At 50.9% G+C, this 23,863-nt stretch overlaps 1 protein-coding gene across 1 annotated transcript in view; it reads right to left on the minus strand.

The window, feature by feature from the left end:
• The window catches only part of PGBD5 (piggyBac transposable element derived 5), a 97,959-nt gene that overhangs the window by 28,657 nt on the left and 45,439 nt on the right, over positions 1-23,863 (minus strand). The window contains exons 2-3 of the mRNA XM_070364638.1: positions 12,427-12,854; positions 7,218-7,352 (exon numbers count right to left, since the gene is read on the minus strand). Of these exons, the coding sequence (XP_070220739.1) occupies positions 7,218-7,352; positions 12,427-12,854 (563 nt within the window). The remainder of the gene's footprint in view (positions 1-7,217; positions 7,353-12,426; positions 12,855-23,863) is intronic.

A 23,863-nucleotide genomic window follows, 5' to 3' on the forward strand; every position in this document is an offset into this window, starting at 1 on the left:
CAGATCAGTGGTCGCATTAGATCAGAAATAAAGTGCATAATAAACGTAATACACGTGAATCAACATGAAACCATCACCCCCACCCCTGGTCCCTGGAAAAATTATCTTCCATGAAATCAGTCTCTGGTACCAAAAAGGTTGGGGACCCCTGGGCTAAGAGTTCTCTCCCTGGGGACAGATCATGGCTCAGTGGCGGAGGGTGGGCTCCAGGGTTGGGAAGGCGGGGTTTAAATTCCAGGTCTGCCCCTTGAGGCTGAGACTTCGGACGAGGCAGAAAACCTCTCTGGGCCCTGGTTTCTCACCATGAAATAGGGGCAGGTGGTTATGAACATGAGGGATGCGTGTAGTGTGCCTGAGTGTTGGGCCTGGCTGGAGGCGAACACTCCACGTATGCAAACTGTCCTTTTCTGAACTGCAGAAGCAGCTCATAAACCACGGCTTAGACTGAAGGGAGGAGGGGCTTCCAGAGCTGCTGGTCCAGCCACACAAGGTGTGGGGCCCCTCGTAGATACTTCCAGGGGCCCCTGGACACACCTAGTGCTGTGTACGGGGCAGGCAGCAGGGTCCACTGGCCTGAGGTCTCTGTTTTGATTTCTGGCTTCTGAAGTTTACTCCTCCAGGGCAGGTGCACTCAGTGAGCGAGAGACCGTGTTCATCCAGAATGGTTCTACCCGACTCGGCACCCCGCACACGACCCTCCAGAGACTGGTCCCTAATAAAGCTCCATGTGGGGGCCCCACGCTCAGCCACACCCACCTCTGCCAGCTGCCCTTCCCCTCACCACCTCCCTCGAAAGGGACCCTGGGTCTCAACTGTCGGGGCAGGAGGCCTAGCTCAACACATTCAAATGGGAGAACTCAGCCTTTTTGATCATATCAGTTTTTGGTTTTGTTTTTTTTTTTAATTAGAAGACTTTTTTCTTTTCCCCCCAAAGAGCCTCAAGGCTAAACAAATCCCCATAGGTCAGCACACCATTAACTACATGGTGGGTTGGTTTTTCCCACTGTGTTCTCAATCTTTTTGACACTACAGACAGAACAATAGTCTCTACGGAGATGGTCTCCTTTTGCACCCACAGAGGGGACACAAGGCTTCCAAGACAAGTGACCTCAGTGTCCCAGGCTGAGGACCCCAGCCACCTGTTGACATGACTCCCCTGAACTGGATATGCACCCTTCTGTATAAACCTCTCCTTTCACCCTCACTCAGCTCACTGGGAGTACAGACGAAGCTCACTGGGAGCTGCTGGCCCAGCAGGCCTGTGACACAAAGACACTCTCTGCAGTGCCCCACACGCCTCTGATCTGAACATGGCAGCAGTTTTGCAAAAAGAAGGCATCCGACGCGGTCTCAGAGCACAGAGTACTTGTGCCTGGGGAGCAAGACCATCTCAGTATTGTCAGAGCCTCATGTCACAAGTGATTTCCCGCATGCTTGTTCCACTGCTGTCAAAACATGGAGTCACACAGCCTAAAGCTCCTCCGTGGGATCTGTGAGGAGTACCCCAGGGTGTGGGCGCCCCAGAAGATGAAGGGCCTCCACCAGCCTTGAGGATTGTTCACTGTGGACAGAAACACACTGTGGGTTGCCTCGTTTTCCTGAAATGGACACTTCGAAGGCATGGAAATCCTCTTAGTGGGTGTCAGAGATGTCAACCGTGTTTCAGATGCTGCATTCACACATCCTGGCCCCCAGTGGGGTTTGGGGTGCCTCCTCCTCCTCTGAGGGGCTCCTGGGAACAGTGCCCACAGCATAGGGAGCCAGCCAGCACCTGAGCTCACATTCCTTCCTGCTCCCACCTATCAGCCTTGCGATTTGGGATAAAAGACTCAAGTCTCTTAAGTGTTCTCAGGTGTAAATAAGGACAGAAAGATACTGGTCAAGGCTGCATCCTGCTTGGAGGCCATGCTCAGCGCTGGCCTGCAGTGAGTAACCCTGGCTCCTGCCTGTCCCTTCAGTGTATGCTCTCATGGTCTGCCCTCCCATTAGGGCACCACATACCCTGGTCTCTGCACCCCAGGAGACGTTCTTAGCCCCACAGGTGCCCTCCAACAGCCTCACATCCCTCCAGGGTTGCATCATTCACACTGTACTTAGGAATATTTTTTTAACTGATATTTTAAGTATAGCTGAATTACAATGTTGTGTTAATTTCTACTGTAGAGCAAAGTCACTCAGTTATACATACACACACATTCTTTTCCATTATAGTTTATCGCAGGATACTGAATATAGTTTCCTGTGCTACGCAGCAGGACCTTGTTGTTTATCCATCCTATAACAGTTTGCACCAGATAATCACAACCTCCAATCTTGCCCTTCCCTACCCTTCTCCCCCTTGGTACCCACAAGTCTGTCTCTGTGCTGTGAGTTCATTTCTGTTTCATAGAGAAGTTTTAGATTTCACATGTAAGCAATATCATATATTTGTCTTTGTCTGGCTTACTTCACTTAGTATGATCATCTCTAGGTTCATCCATGTTGCTGCAAATGGCATTATTTCACTCCTTTTTCTAGCTGTGTAATATTCCATTGCCTTTATTCCTCATGAATATTTTTCATCTTCTGCCTCTCCTACGAGGGAGGCCATGAGGGTTCCATTCACCTCCAGGCCCTCAGTGCCCAGCACAACACTAATCCCATAAAGTGTGGTTAGAAAACAATCTGCACTTAGGTTTTCCTTCATAGAGGTCTTGTTTTCCTGTCTATCTTGTAAGCTTTTTGATAACTGGGATGTCTTTGACTTTAGAAGAAAAAAAAAAGCTGGCAAACCCCTTAGGCTCTAGAGAGGCAAGGTTCAAGAAGCAGTCATGGTCCCTGCCCTCCGCGAGTTCAGAATCCAGGAGACCTGAGACACACACAGGCTGTGTGAGTCAGTGGCTAGCAGAAATCCCTCTGCAGTGGAAATGATAGGATGGAGACAAAGATATATTGAGAGAGTCCTATCCATCTATCAAGAGATATAGGTATTTATTTCAAGAAACTGATTGATTATGGAGGTTTGTTAAGTCCAAAATCTCAGGACAGCTGGCAGGCTGGAGACCCAGGTTAGAGTTGCAGTTCACATCCAAGGCCATTTTGCTGGCAAAATTTCCTCTCCTTTCTATTTAGGCCTTCAACTGATTTGATGAGGCCCACCCACATGATGGAGAGCAATCTGCTTTACTCAAAGTCTACTGATCCAAATGTTAATCTCATCTATAAATACCTCCACTGGGACATCCAGAATAGTGTTTGACCAACTATCTGGGTACTGTGACCCAGCCAAATTGGCACAAAATTACCCATCACACCCTCTGAGCCCTGCTCATGCCAGAAGGTAAAACCAGAAAGGCCAGGTTGGGAAAGAGAAGAGGAACAGGCACTCATGGGTATCCTGCAACACCAGCACTGTCTGAGTCTGATGCAGAGTTCCTGGGAACGCTACAGGTGACCAAAAGCACTCCTCGTGCATGGAATGAGGGTGATAGGGCTGGGACCAGGGGACAAGTACATACATTGTCCCGCCCCTCACCTCCTGTTACTAGGAGTCCCACAGGCACAGCAGACAGAGCAGCCTGACGGGGGCAGTGTGACCAGTGCTGCCCATTCGGTGACCCCTCCCCGAGCCGCAGCAGCATCCACGGTACATCTGAAAGGTGCTTTGCGTGCAGGGAGCTCACTCTGTCTGTGCGACAGTGTATCGTTCCCTTACTAAGAGAGGTGCTCCCAGCTGTTCTGGATGATGATGAAGTTCTGGAAATGGATGGTGGTGATGGCTGCACAACACAGTGAGTGTACTTAATGCCACTTAATGGTCAATTTTATGTTATGTTTATTTTATCACAGTAAAAAAAAGATACGCTCCTTCAGAATAGGCCCACATACACCACACAAATCTCACCCCCCACTCACATGACAACTTGCCAGGTTATCAGAAACCCAAAGGCCCACTCCTACAGGCAGCGGTCTCCATCACAGGGCAAAGTGGATGGCCTCACGTGGCTGCTCCTCAGCCCTGAGCGCTGCAGGCTGGCACTGAAACATGCTGATCTATTTCCCAGTGTTTGGTGCATGGTGAGACACCACGATAGACATCTTGGAGCCAAGCACTTTGCAGTGAGCAGGCCTTCAGCGCAAGTCTACAAATGTCAGATGGGAGAGCAGGCCCACCACGAGTCAGACCCCACGTACAAGGCTTCTGGAAGGAGGGCTAGAGGGGAGATCTGAGGATAGATGAGGCAGCACCACCTCACTGAGTGGGATGGCATCTCCATGAGGCATCTCCACTCTGTCTCTGAAGTGACCACACCTTCTCTGATGCCTTCTTTCTCCTGGGAACTTTTTACTCCCTGCCTCTTGCACTCCCAGAAGTGAAAGATATTAACTTGTTAATTTTCAGGATAATATAGTTAATTCCATCTCTTCTTCCACATACCTCCCTACCGTCTCTTCATGAGTTATATCACATAGGACTTTTAACCACTTTCATATGATTCCCCTTCAAATGAACTCAAGAGCAGTAGACATATAAGGTATTAAAAACACTGGGGTTCTTCTCGGCACTCTCCCTTTCAACAGCACTGTCTAGCTAGCTGTTTGCTTCCCTTCTTATGCAGGTGCCCTGTGGGGATGTACTCACTCATCTGAGGGTTGGAGTTGACCTTTACTGGGACCACTTGAGAAATCACTGACCAATCTGGAATACTTTTCTCACTTAACCCTTGGTCTAGAATCTTTCAAGTGGAGCTAATCACCTGGACTTACCTCAAAAGCATGCAGTCCAGCCAGCATATCTTTCAGTCTTGGCTGAATGACATCATCAAGCCGAAGCCAGGCCTTGGCCTCCCCAGAAATACACCTGTAAATCCCCGTCCCTTCCAGGTATCAGCTGAGTCCATGACAGGTGAAAATAAGAAAGTTACCTGGTCAGCTTTGCAGACCCTAGCTGGCAGGCCCCAGGGGAGTTCTGTTACTGTGTAACAGACAACCACGTTGCTCAGGGGCATGTGATACGTGGCTCCAGGTGGTTTCCCAACTCCGTAATCCAGCCTGGACATTTGCTCATGGTCAGAGCAGAGAGGCCAGAGGAGAACCATGCACACCCTCTTTCCAGCCCCTTCACGTACCACGTCTGCTGCATCCCATCAGCCAGCCTCGGATCTGCTACCAGTGAGAGGATAGCAGGGGGCAGAGGGCCATTTGGGCAGCAGGCTGGCCACAGGCTCTTTAGGTTTAGCTGCTTGGATTCTCCAGTGGATAAAATCATTTAGAATAATTTATTTAACAAATTAAAATGAAGAAAAAATGCTTGCATACATTACCCCATACATAATACTAAAAAAGTTAAGAATCACAGAACTCTGCAGTGGAAGGGGGCTCACCGATTAAGTTACCCCACCCCTTCACTCTACAGATAAGGACACTGATATCCAGGGCAACTGGGAATCAGCTTAGTTCACACAGAAAGCAGCAGAGCTGGGCCTCAGGACCTAGGAGGGGCCCCCGGACAGAGCAGCACTGAGCCACCTCATCTGGGAAACGTAGAGGGTGTAAGAACAGAGGAGATGCAAGTATGAAGGCTCAGGGGGTGGGAGGCACCCCCTGCCCCTCGCACCACGGCTGGATCTTCCCAGGCTACTGCCTAACCAGAGTTAGGGCCTGGGGAACCAAGACAAGGGTCAGGATGCTAAAAAGACCTCTGTCCCCAGGCCACGTGGGTCCTCTGCAGGCAGAGGTGTCCCTCCCTACTTTGCTGTCACCACAGGCACCTTCATCTGGACCAGAGAAGTGGGGAGGCCAAGAAAGTCCTCACTCCACCTGCCATGAGACAGATGAAACAAGGGTACCTGCGCAAATGGGGCTTCCTGTTGCCTCGGCCATAGTGGAGGCAAGACCAAGAATAGGAGCTGCCAATTTCAATTTTGGCTTCTAAATTCAAACCCTCAAGCTGCACAAAGCCTCCTAGAACCAGAGAGTTTTCAAAATAAAAGGAAACTTCAAGGTACCAATCCAAACCCTTTACTTTATAGATGGGGATTTTATAGATTTCATAGAAACTAGAAGGAAACTGCACACACAGAGAGAAGGAGACCTGAGGCCTTGCAGGGAATGGTCCTGACTCCTCGCTACTCATTAAATTTACAGTAAAAAGGAAATGGCACCAGAGGCACACAGAAGCCACATGTGAACATTCTATCAAAAGCCACACAGGCAGACTCCTAAGAAGGCAGAGCCATGATTTCACTGTCTGGCCGATGCTGCAGGCAACAGCACTCAGTAAGAATTTATTCAAAGAATGACTGAATGTCATACATACAGTGAAATGGACTCCCCAATCCCCAGAGCAGTGTCACCACATAGGATACTACAGAGTCAGCAGGTGCTGTGCGGGAACTGAGAGCCCAGGCGGTACGTCCGGAGTGGTTTCCACTCTGGGATGGGTCCCTGTGATAACAGTCTGCAGCCTGTAGGTGAGGCCAGCTGGAGATCCCAGGCCCAGCCTCACCTGAGGCCCTGAAGCCCAAGGGGAAGGTGGGCTGCTGCGGGGCACGTGCACAGGGGCACATCCAGAGGAGATGCTCAGCTTAACCTTCCTATGACTCCTTCCCTGTGGGGGCAGGAGGTATGCCAACCCTCATGCCTTGGGCCTGGCGCTGCAGCCTGGCAGGGCAGTGAGGCGGGGTCTGCTTTGCCAGCCCCACTCCCTCCTATGTGCTCGGCCCCCTGCCTGCTCCAGGAGCTCAACGTCTGACGCTGTTCCTGCAGCAGAGCTTGGCCACCTCTTCCAAAACAGAAGAGCAGAGCAGGGAACAGGTGGCATGGCTGGCTCAGAAAACCGTGCTCCTGAGGCCACTGCAGCCCTGAGGAGGTGTCCTCGGGACTGGAAGGGAGGACAGGGACCCAGTGTGGGGTGGGGGCCTTTCTGGGACATTACACGGGGTGCTCTCAAGAGTCACGGCAGCCACCTCTCTGCCCACTGTTCTGGTGAAGCCGCTGGCTTACACTGCACGTACTGAGCCCTGATCTGTGTTTACAGCTGTTATTTAACAGGGCTGGGGTGGGCATGAAGGAACATGCAGGGGACAGTGCCAGCTACCCCCATTCCCCTGCAAGGAAAAGAGCAGCCCAACCCAGCCTCAGCTGTAGCACCCAGTGAAGCGCAGTGACCAGGGTAAGTAAGCAAGTTCACTGGTTACCAAATCCTCCCTGCCCTCTGGGGCCGGCCCAGGGCTCACCTGGATGATGAAGCCGGTGGAAGAGCACTGCCGGACCCAGAGGCTAAATTTCCGCTTTTTCCTCTTCCGCAGCTCCCTCTCCGTGCACGTGGCAATGAACACAGGGTCCTCGTCAATCAGGGGTTCATGTAGCACCTGCCAGGAAAGGCAAAGCAGAGACTCAGGAAGGCAGCATGAGCTCAGGGGCTCATCAGATCTGGGCTCAAATCTAGTCTTTGCCTTTGATCAGCTGTGTGACCTTGGCTAAGTTACTTGATTTCTCTGATCCTGAGTGTCGCTGGGTCTCCTCAGTTGTCTACACCAGTGTTTGGGGGAGGATTAAGTAAGAAACTGTACGTAAGGCACTTAGCAAGTACTTAGTAAATGGAAATCATCATGATACTTAGTTATTGGCATAAGGTCCTCAGTCCAAACTCTCACTTGGGAGAGGGACCTCCCAGCTAAACATGCCCACGGAGGGCAGCTGCTTCCTTTCAAGGAAGACCTTTCCACTGACGGATGTTCCAATTGCTCACTAACTGAAAGCTGATCTACATCTAACCTAAACCTACTGACCTGACTTCTCCTCTGTGAGAAATGGAGACAAACACATGATTTCTTTAGGTTTTCTGAACAGCTCTCACACTAGCCCCTGACCTTCTTTTTCCCAAGTCAAACACTCTCTTTTTAAAAACCATTCCTGAAATGACCCAGTTCCCTCGTTGCCATGGCCCAGCCTCTGCTCTCCCCCAGGTCATCATGTCTTTTCCGACATGGGACTCCCCAGGCAATTTTTAAACTCACTTCACCTCTTCCTGCTTTTTGATGGCATGATAATAGGACTTTTTTTTTTTTTTCAATTATAAGACAATGAAGCAAAAAGAAACGGCACAATAAAAACAGGTTCCAAGGGGGGTTAAAGTTCTGTTTTTGCAAGCTAAAGCTTTGAGGGAGACTTTTGGGTAAATTTTAGGAACCTGCTACACTTCCCTTCCAATCCAATTTCAAGCGTACTTACAAACTGGTACGTATGTGTGTGGTTCAACGAAATGTATTGACAGAATGCTAGAAACACTATGATTCCAAGAACTCTTCACAACTCTCTGGATCAGGGGCTGGCAAACTGCAGCCCAGCCCACTCCGCACTGTAAATCAAGTTTTACAGGAGCCCACCGTGCCCTTCACCGATGTATTGTCGGTAGCTGCTTTCAGGCTACAAGCTCCGAACACAGACCACATGGCCCTCCAAGTCTAAAATACCTGGCCACTGTGAGCCAGTGCCACTCTCCATCAGGGCTTTTCAACTTGAATGAACAAACTAGTCACCTGGGAATCTTACTGAAATGTGGCTTCTGTTCCAGTAAGTTTGGGGCAGAGCCTGAGTTTCTGCATTTCCAACAAGCTCCCAGGTGACGTCAGAACGTGGCCTGATGACAGCAGAACAGAGATTAACACTCACCAGTTGTGACATGGGCAGTAGCCTTCCATTCTCCTATTAACGTTAACTTGAATTCCACTTGAGAAATAACTGCCCTGCAGTGTTGGGTCTCTGGCGTGCACAACCAGCCCCTGCAGTTTTCTGTTGTTGGAAGCAGGAGCTGTTGAACAAGGTCTGCCTTGCCTTGAACTCATGAAGGGGAGGCTGGAGAAGCTGACCCATGCCCAGCTCCACGCGGCTCATCAAATATTCAAAGCCCATTTGGATCCACTCTAGAAGGATGGCCAAAAGTCCCACACATGGGCTGAGGGAGTGGTGGATGAGCAGAGTGGGGAAGATGAGGCCCTCTCCCAGCTCTTCAGAAAGCTGATGTCCTCTATTCCATCTGCATTTACCACAGCACAGAATCTATTCAAATTTATATTTCATAAGACGTTTCACCAAAGTAAGAGAGTCAGCAGTAGCTCCTGGCCTCCATGGCTTCTTCTCTTTCCCACCCTCTTTGCGGGAATGTGGAGCAGTCACAGTGCAGGGCAGGGCGCTCTACAGAGCTCCAAAAACTGCCTCCTCCCCGCCAGGCTGCAGGGGGCCAGCACCACCTCACCCAGTGCTGTGTCCTCAGGCCCTCCTCGTGTGACACGCTTGGGTGAGGGGCAGGTATTGGGCAGGGGAGACAAGGCAGTTGTGTACTTTCACAAGCCCTCCCCAGATCCTCCTCTAACTAACCTGCCCCCAGGCTTGAGAAGATGCGTTCAGTCTCTGCATTCAGTATCCGTGTATGAATACTCGTGCGTGGGCACATACCACAGCTGGGGACCCTCTGAAGACTTTGTAAACTCACCCAAAGGGTCAGATTTGCTGGAATAAAAAGGAGACTGCAGGGCAGAGGGTGTGTGTGAGGGTGCTGTGTGCTGAGGTCGGGTGTGTGTACGGTGGGGATGCAGAGCCACTCCTGGGAGTCGGGAACACACCAGCCACATGTCTGGTGGGGGTGGAACAGGGGCTGTTCCCACTGGTCTCACAGGCAGAGTGAAGTCACGTCAACAGAGCCCTGAGGCCTCAGGGGAGGAAGCGGCGACTCGCAAACATACCTTCTCCTTGAATGGAATGTTTCAGAGCCAACTGGAAAGCCAGGAAAGCTTGAAAGTTTCCTTTGTTTCACTTAACAAAGACATATGTGATGCTGATGTTTCTGTGTGTAAGGATGAGGCAGAGAGGCTGAGCGTGTGCCCAGAGCCACCACCTCAACAGCCCATGTTGGTAGGACCCCAGCACATAGAAAGGCCCGAGGGTGCTCCATACACTGCATGCACGCTTTCTGGTCTCATCCCCTTTATCTGATCCTGCTCCAGCCTCCTGACAGAGCTGGCTCAACAGGGGCCCAGAGTTGGGAGGAAGAGGAAATTCCAGGTGGTCATCAGCACATTGGAAAGCTGACCCCAGGGATTCTGACTTCCCCTCTGCCTCAAGTTCTATCTGTTGGGTGGTTTGTACTAGGTACTGTTTGCCCCCCAGACTCCCTTTCCACCTTCCCACCCTGCACTGGGGACTGGAGGCCAACCTCTTATAAACCACATCCCGGGGCCCTGCCCCCAGTGCCTGCCTTTTGTGGCTACAAGAGAGGGATGAACAAGAGACTGGGGCCCTGCCTGCCTGTGCCATCCGGCCCCTCAGGCTGAAGCCATCGCTCCCCCTCCTCAGCACTGTGGCTTCCCGCTGTTGCCAGCCCAGGGGATCGCCACCTTGATGATCCGCCTAAACCCTGAATGTCCACAGTCCCTGCTTCCAGTTCCCTGTAACTGCCCTTCTAGAACACAGCATTTGTTTCCTGCTGGGATCCTGACCACCACATAGAGCATGGGCTGGAAAATGGTAGCAACAAGAACAAATACATTTGTAAGTACAAAGGCAAAAAACTAAATAAAATTTAAAAAAAAGAAAAAAGCAAAGGGAGGAAAAAAAAAAAAAGAACCTGACATGACCAGAGAGCCACTCCCCAATCTAAAGCTCATGTCAGTCCCTCTTTTTTCAGTTTCATCAACTGGATCCAAAGAAAAGATGAGGGCAGCAAGAATAAAGTGACCACCTCTTCAGGGTCTCTGCTCACAGCCGTCTGCGGGCACAGGAGGGCAAGACCCAGGGGGGCAGCACTGCCCCATCACAGCACCCCTGTCTGGGGTGGGAGGGGGTGAGTCCACACAGCTCAGAATTTGCTAGTGGGTGCTGCAGGTGCCCACTGGCCAAGCAGACCCCAGGGACACACACGCAGGTGGCTGTGGGGATCGCCTGGGATGTAGGTCTCAGTGTCTGATGCTGCTGCTCCAGAAGGATCAGACAGCACGGGGTGGGGTCGGTACCTGGCAGGCACACAACAAACATGCGTATAATCACCAGTACAGCTCGTCTAGGGGCTGGAAGGGCCTTCGGCAGCCTCATCTTCAGGCTGTTAAATACCAATCACCTAAGGAGCTGGTTGGTTAACTCTCGAAAGACACTTAGGCTTAGCAAGCACTCAGACCTCTCCAGCAGCTCTTCTAATGTTTGACTCCAGTATGGTCAGAATATTGTTTTTTCCCCTTGCATCTCAGCCAATGTGTCTCTGGTTTGGCTCATTTTCAACCAAGCAAATATTCAGTGAAACAAACAAACAAAAAAACCATGCCCAGCCCTGTATTGGTCCTGTAGAGCCTGTTATGTAAGGCAGAGGTTGTGTCCCCTAAGACCCCACGTCTTGGTAAAGAAGGAAAGTGAGGGCCAAGATCAAACAGCATTTGCTGCCCTGTAAATAGCGGAAGGATTTGGAAAACCGGGAATCACAGGGGGCCCTGGAGCTGGGACGCCTGCAAAGGCAGAGAGGGCATTATCTTCCCCACAGAAACCCCATGCTTTAAAGCTGTGCAGTGAAGATAGGATAGGAAATTTGGAGTGTATCTCTAAGAGAACTGCAAAAAGAACTTGAGGCTCATTACAAAGGCCCTTAAGGAAAAGTGGGTGGGTAGGTAGATCTTTAAATGTACAAATGAAAGAGAAGTAAGATTTTTCTCTCCATATGAAACAAGTCAGAGGGAATTTGGCTCACTTAGGCCAGGAACCTCCTGATGATCTGGTTAGAGCAATCTCTGGGAAGAGTCACCCTGTCAGTTTACCAGACCAGCAGAGCAACTCTGAGGATGACTTCTGGAAGTTTGTCACCACAGCCAAATGCGACTGCCATAGTCCACTGGAGGCCAGGGCTAAGAGCCAGGAACTGAGAGCAAACACAGCACTGTTTAGGTAGTGAGGAAGGCGAGGGGCTGTGACGGTCAGGGTCACGGCTGACAGCTGGCTGCAACTCCCTCAAAGGCATTCACTCTCCATGCACCCCGGGTACCCAGCACTTGGGCCACTACCCTGGCCTGAGAACGCTGGACCCCAGCCTCCTTCCCTGCACCCCTAGAAGGCTGCTCACTTTCCTTCACAACCAGCAGATGAGCACGGTACTCAGAGAATACAAGAAAATGAACATTACCCTGTGCAAACCACAGCTGAGAAAGAAAGGATAATTAATGGAAAAGCAGGACGAGGAGAAAAGAGGAGGGAAACCCTCTTGGAGCAGAATGCTAAATGTGGTTTGGGGCTGTTCTTCCATCACCTTCCTCTAATCAGATGGGGACGGGATGGGCTGTGGCCACGCAGGGATTCCCCGGAAGTGACCTCGGGGTACAGGCGGGATGGAGGAAGCCACTGACTGACACCACTGCCTCCCTGCCCACTGCCACCCCGGGAGGCCCGGCCTGGGGCCCACGGCCTCACCTGGGTTTGGGAAGGCCTGAAGGCCGAATCGAAGCCACTCTGCAGCGAGTCCAGGAAGGGCTGGACCTTGTAGAGGCCGTGTGTGGTCTGGCTGGAGCGGAAGGCCACAACGTGGAAGTACTTGAGGATCTTCTCGAAGCGGGCCTGGCTCATGACCAGTGCAAGGCTGCGGTTGCTGTAGAAGCCGCCGCTCCAGATGCTGAGGACCGACTCGCAGTGGGAGGTGCTGGTGGAGATGACGTAGCCCAGGAACGCCTTCATCTCCGGCAGCGTCACGTCCACCCAGGCCCCGTCGCTCCCGAACCGCTCCTGGAACTTCTTGGCGTACAGGTTGGTCTGCACCACCATGTTCTTGAGGACGTTGTCAGGGACGAAGAGCTGGAAGAAGTCCATGGCGCTGGCGCTGGGGGGCATCTTCCGGGTGGGACCTGGACAGGCAGGCCAAGCGCTACTGCTACGGCCACCGCGTCCCCACACTGAGCCTCCGCCCAAGCGCCACCGCCCCCACCCCCACGCCCTCCCGGGAGGACCCAAATACCCATCCGGAAGCCGTCCTGCCCACCCTCCAGACAGGATACCTCACTGCTGCTCTCTGGGCCCCGTGTCCCCACCGAATCCTGCACACGCCTCCCCATCCCACCCTCACAGACCCGGCAAACCCAGAAACATGACCAGAAGAGAAAGACGCACAGGGGAGGGCAGTGGAGACCCAAAGACACGCTGAATTCTGAACAAAGAGCTCGGCACGTCTTTCTGGCTCTCATTTCCTTGTAAATTAAGGTGACTTTGGAATGCTTTTTACCACTTGGGGCCTGAAAGATTCCATTCAGGTGAGAGCAATTTATCAGGCACTCTCTACCTGGTAACTCTAAATTTATTAGTAAATAAATCTGAAGGGGCTTATTTAATTTCACCAATTCAATAAAAAATAGTTTTTACAAATGCTGGGACAGTCTTTAGAAATACATACACACATACATACATCCTTAAGAAACATCACTTTCAACTCCAGGTAAACCAGGCTAACAGTATGTAGAGACTTAAAGGAGAAAGCGTTGCTTCCGTTGCATCTGTATGTGCTGTGCTGTGCTTGGTCACTCAGTTGTGTCTGACTCTTTGTGACCCCATGGACTGTAGCCATCCAGGCTTCCCTGTCCATGGGGATTCTCCAGGGGATCTTCCCAACCCAGGGATCAAACCTAGGTCTCCCACATTGCAGACAGATTGTTTACCGTCTGAGCCACCAGGGAAGCCCTAATGATTTATAATAAAAGCTGTGCAAATTCTTCAGAACTTTAACCCCAGCCCCACCCCAACCTTTCTCTACTACTGATTTAGACAGCCTCTGAAAAACAACTTTTCTACAGCAAAATTAAGGCTGACAATGTACAGGAGACATCCTAGGTCTTACTAATAAGTTCAGATGGGCAGATTTGGGAGGTGAAATTCTAAATTTATTTCTCACTGACTGCACAGTCTTGGGCAGATTTCATCTCTCCTGTTCGTAAAATGGGCACAGTGAGAGCAGCCTCACTGGGCTGTCTGTGGGGCAGGATGACTGGAGGATGCAGGGAAAGCACTCAACACAGTGCCTGGCCCTATAGAGGTACCTATGACTAGGTAACCGCTACTGAGACAGTATCCACAGGAAGCCAGAGATGGCGGGCTGAGGGCTAGAGAGTGCTTTAGTTGTCCTCGTTTTACAGAAGAAGAAACCGAGGCCCAGAGAGCAAAGTGGCCACCATATCTTCTTTCACCAGTCATTTCTTAGAAGGGCTCCAGACAGTCCTGGTGCAACAGGCATCGGCCCAGGCTGACTGGACAGTGAGGCTGGGAAGACGGCCTCTGCTCCACAGCCACTCTGCTTGAAATAATTTTATTTCAGTGAACCTTATAGCTGCTGGTGGGTGAAGTCATAAATTATTCAGGGGTAGCTCTCAAAAAGGAGGAAAACCAGCATTTTAATTGCTACATCATGCTGAGTAAGCAGAATGAAATTTTCTTTTCCAAAAGTTATGTTTAAAGTCATTTTGCCTCCCAGGCCATTTCAAAATGAATTCACACAACAGACCCAGGCCTGGCCAACTGCTTAATGAAGAAACGAGGAAGCAGCAGACACACTCTGAACTATCTGATTTGATTTACGAGCAGCCTCTGCGGCCTTCTTCAGTAGTTGTGGCTCTTCACGTGTGAAGTGTTGCTCTGGGCAGTCCCTGGGAGGGAAGGGGGGCAGGGACAGTGGGTCCCTGCCACCAACTAACAGAGCCCTGAAGAGGGGCAGATCCCCAGCCAAGGTGAGACTCCCTCACTTTTGAGTCACTGACCAAGAGTTTTTCCAGGGATTAACTGTGCAGTCCTCCCATCAGCCCATTCTGCAGGTGAGGAAACAGGAGCTCAGGAGTGTGAGGACAAGCCCAAGGTCACCCACCACTAAGTTCTTACAGTGGTGACCTTTGACCCACAGAGCCCAGGGCCAGCCCAGTAGCCTGCTGCTGCCTGTAGTTACAAACCCCATCATCCTCTCATCCAAAGGGGACGTGGCTGTCTGCACACAGCAAGCACACAACTCAAGCCAGGTGCTTAGTCCTCACACCACAGGACCTCCCTCCGCCTCTGCAGTGGGCCGAGAAGGGTCCCAGAGCACAGCCAGGAGCAACTCTGGAGGGAAAGGAGACTCCACCTTGCAAAAAGGTCAAAGTAGCATGGAGACGGGGGAGGGAGCAGGGAGGCTGTGGGTTGGGGCGAAGAGCACTGCCTGCCAGGTTAATCCTGGTGTCCAGCTAGTATACTGACACAGTCCTCTCCCCCTCCATGGTGTCACCATGCCATGCCTTAAGGCCCATCACCGCCACGAACCTGGTTTCCTCATCCTCCAGGGACCCAGGACCCCAGAGGCCCACAGACCAGGGGCACTGACAGTCACTCAGCAAAGCTCCACCCCCAGAGAGACACCCCAGTCCACCCCCAGCAAGGAAAACAACCTCAGCAGCAACTAGAAAAGCAGATGCCCCATTTGTAAAGGAGAATGTCACTCAAGGGTGGCAGGGAATATCACACTAGGGTGTCATGGTCCCCTCAGCAATAGAATGGAGTAAGAGCAGTATTCGGTCCCCAGAAGTTCTCGATGTGGTGAGGGAAGCAAGCAGTGAAGAGTGACCAGGTGATGTCTGGCTGTGGGAGGCTGTGCCCACAAGACGACCCTGAATCCAGATCCTGGGGACAGGTCTGGGAGGCTCCCTGAAGGGGCCATGTGGGATAGGCTGTATGGGTGGAGAGGCATCAGCCTAGAGGGCTGGGGGTGGGGATGTCAGAGTCTTTCAGGCAGAGAGACCATCTTGTGCAGAGGCCCTGTGCCCAGAGCCAACGGCTCACATTTGGTGGACTGTGCAGGAGGGCGAGCAGCTGGAGGTGTCAAGGGGCACAGGGCCTGGGCTGGCCCCAGGGCTGGGCCAGTGAAGCGCTGTTAGCATGTGGACCACACTTGAGGGGGTCCCTTGCTGCACATGGAGTGGGTGAGGTCTGGGGCTACTCCTGAAGTCACCAGTTCAGCAGGGATCTGGCAGAGCAGGTGGGTGGCCAAGGCATGCCCCTCTGTTGGCTCCTCACCCAGTGTCCTCCAGGTGTGCTGGGCACAGCCAAGGACTACAGGTGAGTGAGGCTGTGGGGGGCCTGAGCCCAGGGTTGGAGGCCTCCTTCCAACAGCAGCCACATTCACTTCTCACTTTCATTTGTACACGATAGGCAACGAAGGTTCATCCCTTAAATTGTGCCTGGACTGAAATCCCAGGTTCCCACTATTCCTCCCTTTTGCTCCTCCCTGCCAGTCCCCCGGTTATCTCAGTCAGAAACCTGAACCACCATGAACCCCTGGTCTCCTGCACCCCTTATCTCCCCCACAGCACATCCTGCCCCACCTCCACACTGTGCAACCAACCAGCCCCTGCAGCTCCCCTACGCACGTGGCTGCTGCCTCTGGCCTGAACAATGAAAACAGCCTCCCCCAAGGGCATGCCCCCTCCCCAAATAATTGATGGCAACAGGGAAATTATTTTAAAAACACAAACTGAACCACAATACTCCCCTGCTTAATGAAAATACCCTCATGCTTTCTCACTGCACTAAAAGGAAGACCACATTCCTTACAAAGCCTTTAGGGTCTGGGGCCCTGTGTGCCCTACCTGCAGACTCATCCTGGACCACTCTCCCTGCTGAGCAGGCACAGAGCTCACAAGCAGAGCTGGTGCCAGGCCTGGGTCCTGGCATCTCCTTCCAATGCAGGGCCCGCATCCCCTTGGCCTCCAGATTCATTATGCGTCCCCTCCTGTTGGCTTTCCTGCCCACCCAATGGGGCTTCTCAGTCTCAGCCCTCGCTGGGTCTTCCTCCTTGTGTGTATCAGCCTATGGGTGTTTTGTCATAAACTCACCCTTGCTTTGTCTGCTCTGCTGTCCTGCCCTCAGAGGTCAAGGCTGTCATGTCGCCTTGCATCCCCACTACATGGTATGTTCAACACATCCCTGTTGAGGGTGGATGGAAAGTAAGTGGTGGAGGAAGGAGCCACGCTCACCAGGGAGAAACTTCAGTGCTGAGCCCCCTGGGCAGGGTCTGGTGTCAGGACCCCCGTGCTGATGTGCCTGGTGGACAGGTCAGGTCAGCCAGGAGCTCCTGTGTGTAAGAGAAGACCTGAATGGGTGGGCAGGGCAGGATGGGGCTGGCACACCACTGGCCACACCTCCTCGAGGACACCAAGGTGGGGTGTCCTGGGTGGGCCCTGGGTGGGAGACGCTTGGTCAGGGGCATGATGTGGGAGGGGGTGCATGACAGATACCCACCAGGTGCCCAGCTCGGATGAGTTGGCTTGGGGTCTTGTTGGGTTTGACTTCCTCACTCTCTCCCTGAACTGAAAGAAACCGCTGGAGAACTCCTCTTGGCCCTTCTGCATCTTCTGATGTCTTTTTTCCCCCTCCCTGTCACAGCTGCTGGCTGTGTGACCTTAGGCATGCCAGACAACCTCTCTGTGTCTTAAACTGAAGAACCACCCTAGAGTGAGGAGAAGTCAGACAATAGCCTGTCTTGCCCAGTCTGCCCTGAGGCCCACTGAGACACAGGTCCCAGTGCCAAGGAAGCCGCTCCTGCTGCTCCCTCCCTCCACCCACTGCACCAAGCAGACCCAAGGCCAGTGGGCACCCCGCGTGTGGCACTGACCCCCATCTCCGCTCCATCTGGAAGAAAAGCCTGGCTTTGTGTGCTTTTGAAAGCACAACCTTTTAGAGACTGACGCTTTCATTGTGAGATGAGATTCGCATTTTGCACACACTGGCACTTTTCGGTACAGCTAGTCAGCAGTGTGGCAACATATATGAGAAACACAATATTTTACATTAATGATTTAAAAATAAGAAAATAACTTCTCTCCAGGCCAAATCAAACAGACATAAAAATATAACTGGAATGTCCTGCACTGTCACAAATGTATCCCTCTTGTCTGAGACATGAAACAAAGCTTAAGGCATGGGGCTCTTCTGGTGGTCCAGTGGCTAAGACTCCATGCGCCCAATGCAGGGGACCTGGGTCCCATCCCTGGTCAGGGAACTAAGATCCCATATGCCACAAGCAAGGCCCGGTACTGCCAAACAGGCAAGTTTTGCCTGGAGTACAAAATGAAGCAGGGCAAAGGCTGACAGAGTTTTGCCAAGAAAATGCATCGGTCATAGCAAACACCCTCTTCTGACAACACAAGAGAAGACTCTACACATGGACATCACCAGGTGGTCAATACTGAAATCAGACTGATTATATTCTTTGAGCTGAAGATGAAGAAGCTCTACACAGTCAGCAAAAACAAGACCAGGAGCGGACTGTGGCTGAGATCATGAACTCCTTGTTGCCAAATTTAGACTTCAGTTGAAGAAAGTAGAGAAAACCACTAGACCATTCAGGTAAGACCTAAATCAAATCACTTACGATTATATGGTTGAAGTGACAAATAGATTCAAGGGATCAGATCTGATGGACAGAGTACCTAAAGAACTATAGACGGAGGCTTGTAACATTGTACAGGAGGCCGTGATCACCTGTGTGATTCTTTCTCGTGTTCCAAGAAAAGAGAAATGCAAAAAGGTAAAACGGTTGTCTGAGGAGGCCTTACAGATAGCTGAGATAAGAGAAACAAAAGGTAGAGGAGAAAAGGAAAGATATACCTATCTGAATGCAGTTCCAAAGAATAGCAAGGAGAAATAAGAAAGCCTTCCTTAGTGATCAATGCAAAGAAATACAGGAAAACAATAGAATGGGAAAGACTAGAGATCTCTTCAAGAAAATTAAGAGATACCAAGGGAACATTTCACGCAAAGATGAGCACAATAAAGGACAGAAATGGTATGGACCTAACAGAAGCAGAAGATATTGAGAAGAGGTGGCAAGAAAACACAGAAGAACTATACAAAAAAGATCTTTATGACCCAGATAACCATGATGTTAGATAATCACTAACCTAGAGTCAGACATCCTGGAGTGCAAAGTCAAGTAGGCCTTAGGAACCATCACTACAAAGCTAGTGGAGGTGATAGAATTCCAGTTGAGCTATTTCAAATCCTAAAAGATGATGCTGTAAAAGAGCTGCAATCAATATTCCAGCAAAGTTGGAAAACTCTGCAGTGGCCACAGGATTGGAAAAGGTCACTCTTCATTCCAATCTAAAAAGGCAGGCAATGCCAAAGGACGTTCAAACTACTGCACATTTGCACTCATCTCATACGCTAGTAAAGTAATGATCAAAATTCTCCAAGCCAGGCTTCAACAGTATGTGAACCGGGAATTTCCAGATGTTCAAGCTGGATTTAGAAAAGGCAGACAAACCAGAAATCAAATTGTCAACATCCGCTGGATCATCAAAAAAGCAAGAGAGTTCCAGAAAAACATCTATTTCCACTTCATTGACTATGCCAAAGCCTTTGACTGTGTGGATCACAATAAACTGTGGAAAATTCTTAAGGAGATGGGAATACTAGACCACCTGACCTGCCTCTGGAGAAATCTGTATGCAGGTCAAGAAGCAACATTTAGAACCGGACATGGAACAATGGACTGGTTCCAAATCGGGAAAGGAATATGTCAAGGCTGTATATTGTCACCCTGCTTATTTAACTTATATGCAGAGTACATCATCTGAAATACTGGGCTGGAGGAAGCACAAGCTGGAATCAAGATTGCCGGGAGAAGTATCAATAACCTCAGATATGCAGATGACACCACCCTTATGGCAGAAAGTGAAGAAGAACTAAAGAGCCTCTTCATGAAAGTGAAAGAGGAGAGTGAAAAAGGTGGCTTAAAACTCAACGTTCAAAAAAGATCATGGCATCTGGTCCCATCACTTCATGGCAAATAGATAGGGAAACAATGGAAACAGTGACAGACTTTATTTTCTTGGGCTCCAAAATCACTGCAGATGGTGACTGTAGCCATGAAATTAAAAGACGCTTGCTCTTTGGAAGGAAAGCTATGACAAACCTAGACAGCATATTATAAAGCAGAGCCATTATTTTGCTGACAAAGGTGTATATAGTCAAAGCTATGATTTTTTCAGTAGTCATGTATGGATGTGAGAGTTGGACCAGAAAGAAAGCTGAGCACCAAAGAACTGATGCTTTTGAATTGTGGTGTTGGAGGAGACTCTTAAGAGTCCCTTGGACTGCAAGAAAATCAAACCAGTCCATCCTAAAGGAAATCAGTCCTGAATATTCATTGGAAGAACTGATGCTGAAGCTGAAGCTCCAATACTTTGGCCATCTGATGCAAAGGGCTGACTCATTGGAAAAGACCCTGATCCTGGGAAAGATTGAAGGCAGGAGGATAAGGGGAAGACAGAGGATGAGGTGGTTGGATGGCATCAACAACTTGATGGACATGAGTTTGAGCAAGCTCCGGGAACTGGTGATGGGACAGGGAAGCCTAGTGTGCTGCAGTCCATGGGGTCGTAAAGAGTTGGACACTACTGAGCGACTGAAATGAACTGAATAAATAAAAAGAATTAAAAAAACAACCTAGAGGCCTGCTGCTGCTGCTAAGTCGCTTCAGTCATGTCCGACTCTGTGCGACCCCATAGACGGCAGCCCATGAGGCTCCCCCGTCCCTGGGATTCTCCAGGCAAGAACACTGGAGTGGGTTGCCATTTCCTTCTCCAGTGCATGAAAGTGAAAGGTGAAAGTGAAGTTGCTCAGTCGTGTCCGACTCTTAGCCACCTCATGGACTGCAGCCTACCAGGCTCCTCTGTCCATGGGATTTTCCAGGCAAGAGTACTGGAGTGGGGTGCCATTGCCTTCTCTGAACAGTCCATAAATAGGTGACACAGAAAACAGGCGGACCTAGTGTTGTCACTGACAGCTACAGCTACAACTGGTCTGCATCTTCAGCGGAAGTAATCATCCTGTCTCTGGCATTCTTCTTTCCTTCTCCTGGTGGCTGACATGCAGGGCAAGCCAGCTATTTGACAAACACCTGAAGTCCAAGTTTCATCTGCAGAATGCAGTCAGATGGCCACTCGAGAGTGCTAAAGCCTCCTGCCTTGGGGAACTTTTGTTCACCGCTAAGTGACGGGTAACAAACACAATTCACAGCTGGATTCAGGGGTCTCCATGCAGGGGTAGGGGTCTTGGGTGGGAGTCCTGGTTGTGCTCCCAACATCCCTGGATGTGTGGCTGGGGATGGGAGGATAACCTGCTCCATGCTAGTGGGCAGCAAGCCTCCCCCTTCTGTTTAGGTCTGATCTGCAAAGCTTACCAACGCATGAAATGAGCTCAGATCACTGCTGTTGCCCGCTAAATGGTGCCTTCCAAAAGAGGACTGTCGATGCTAACCATCCTCCACAGCCATCAGAAAACCTCAGAAACCTCGCCGGAAAACCCCAAGTGTAGCATCAGTCACGTAATGTATCAGCTGCAGGAGTTCCTTCAGGGACACACAACAGTAGACTCTGTGCATGCCTGTGTGAGTGCATGTGTATGCATGTGTGTGCAGGCTTCCTCGAGCTAATGTGGCACAGTGACTGGCCAAGAAGTTGACAACAAAGAAAACAGTTTTGGAATCAGGCACCTGAGTCAGTGATGCTCATAGGAAATAGGTCATAGAATAGCAGTGTGCAGTCCCTATAGAAAGAGGCTAACTTGTGGACTAATAGAGACACTGAATCCATAACCTTGACCAGAAATCATGTGACAAAGCACTGGTACAAAGAGAAGGGATGACATGCTACCTTCAGAAACATTCACTGTATGAGGCACATACACACATGTAAGAAATCGCCTATCCCACAGAAAACAAGATTTACGTGTGATAGCCAACACCAGTGTCTTGACTTCAGAGCAGTCAACCTGCTCTGAAGCATCTCCTGGGTGTTCACTGCTGGGCAGAGGTGTTGTGATCACCTCCAAGTGCACTGAGCTGAGGCAGCCACTGGGGGAGGAAGGATGGCAGCCCCCCTCCCCCAGATGCCCTCCTGAGGCTCCCCTAGGTCCAAGGACCCACCGTGTCCTCTGTCTGGAGCAGCGGTTTTCTACAGTCAAGCTCATGTGCACAGACCATTCTTCAGACTCAGTGAAAAGAGATCAGGTCAGACGTATTTGTACAGGCAGAACAAGGAACTCTGACTCCTCTGACCAGATCTGGTTCTCGACATAAGTAGTAAGGTAATAACAAGTCAGGAAAGGTTGTAAACTGTGTGCCTGGCACAGTGTTGCCACACAGCAGACTCAGATGTCAGTCAGATGAATCACAGATGTCACTGTGACTACAGTCCCTTACTGGCAGTAACCCAAAGGCCAGGAGATAACAAGGCTATTCTGTGACAGTTCCTGTGTCTGTGAGTCCTGCCATAGACACTACTGAGAAAGCGTGGCCCTGGCTCCCTTCCCCACCCTCAACCAGGCCCACTCTTCCCCTCCATACCAGGCTCACTCTCAACCCCCAGGCCTGGACCAGGCTCATCCCACTGAGATCTTCTTCCACCAAACCCACAGCTTTCCCTTCTCCTTCGAGCTTAGGAGGGAGGTGTGTCTTAAGGATGGGCTTGTGTACAGCTAGGGCTGGGGTGGGGAGCTGTCCTGCTCTGGATTCTGTGTCTACCTGAACCTCTGGGAAACTGCTGTTTCTCTGGCATGCAGTTTTTCATTGGGAACTTGCCTCATCTCCCTTCCAAGACTAATGCAACAATAAGACAATGGTGTAAGTAATTTTGAGGAATATAAATAATCGTATTAGTGAGTCTCATATCATAATTCTGAAATAGCTGCCGTCTAGCAAAGCTGAGGCCCTGGACTAGTCCCAGCTCCATGACTCGCCAGGCGAATGACCTTGGGCCCATTCCTTAACCTCTTTGTCTTGGTCTGTTTGGGCTTCTAGAACAGAATACCACTGGCTGGGTGGCCCAGACAACAAAATGTTACTTCTCACAGTCCTGGAATCCAGAAGAGTGGATCATCAGATCATGTGCAGGCAGATTCAGTGTCTGGCGAGGGCCACCTCCTGGTTCACAGAGGGTGTGTCTCCCAGCTGAGACCCCTGGGCCTAAGCACATTCCAAAGTCCCACTTCCTCACAGCATCACAGGGCAGGGATTAGGTTTCAGCACATGAATTTGGGGGCACAAGCGTTCAGTCTACAGCACTCTTTGAGCTGCAGTCTCTGTGTTGGCAAAGGAAAGATAACAGTAGTATGAAATTCACATTCGGGGTGAAGATGAAGTGGGGCAACATATGTCAAGAGCCTCAGGTGCCTCTCACACACCTGACACCCAGAAATCGTGCATCATTACCTGCGGACAGCATCCCAGAACCCTGCATCCTGGCTCCTGTCCCTCTCCCCGGAGTTCATTTACTGGACGGCTGTCACAGAACAGCAGCTTTGGTGACCACATTTTGTATTTCATTTAGACGCTGTGTCTATTTTTCACAGGAGGCTATATTTTTAAGGCTATGCTTGGGTACAGAAAGGACAGAAGTGTTTTTCCCCACTTGGAGAGGACCTGGTGGGGAGGAGCCATCCAGGGCCCATCACCTCCAGTCCCAGTTCATGTAGGACGGCTGGTGAGGATGGGCCCCCAGAGGCTGTGTCAACTTCCTCCATCACTCCCCAGCTGCCCCTGCCACCACCACACCCACTGCAGCTCTTCATCTCCAGTTACACCAGGTTTGGGCCCGATATCCACCCACCTGGGACACTGTTTCCTCCTCAGGCTCCTTCCCCAGACTTACCTCCTCCTGTTCATGAGGCCTCAGCTGAGCCCACTGAGGTCCCCAACTTGCCACCAGCCCTGGCCAGTTCCAGCTAGCATGGTACCCCCGGCCCCGGAGCATTCCAGTCCCTCCTCCATCAAAGGAGACAGGAAGGGACCGTGCCATCAGGTGCTGGGGGAGAAGCAATGAAAAGAATGTCACCATCCCAGGCT

Source organism: Bos mutus, chromosome 28 (assembly GCF_027580195.1).
Source record: "Bos mutus isolate GX-2022 chromosome 28, NWIPB_WYAK_1.1, whole genome shotgun sequence".
Taxonomy (NCBI): Eukaryota; Metazoa; Chordata; class Mammalia; order Artiodactyla; family Bovidae; genus Bos; species Bos mutus.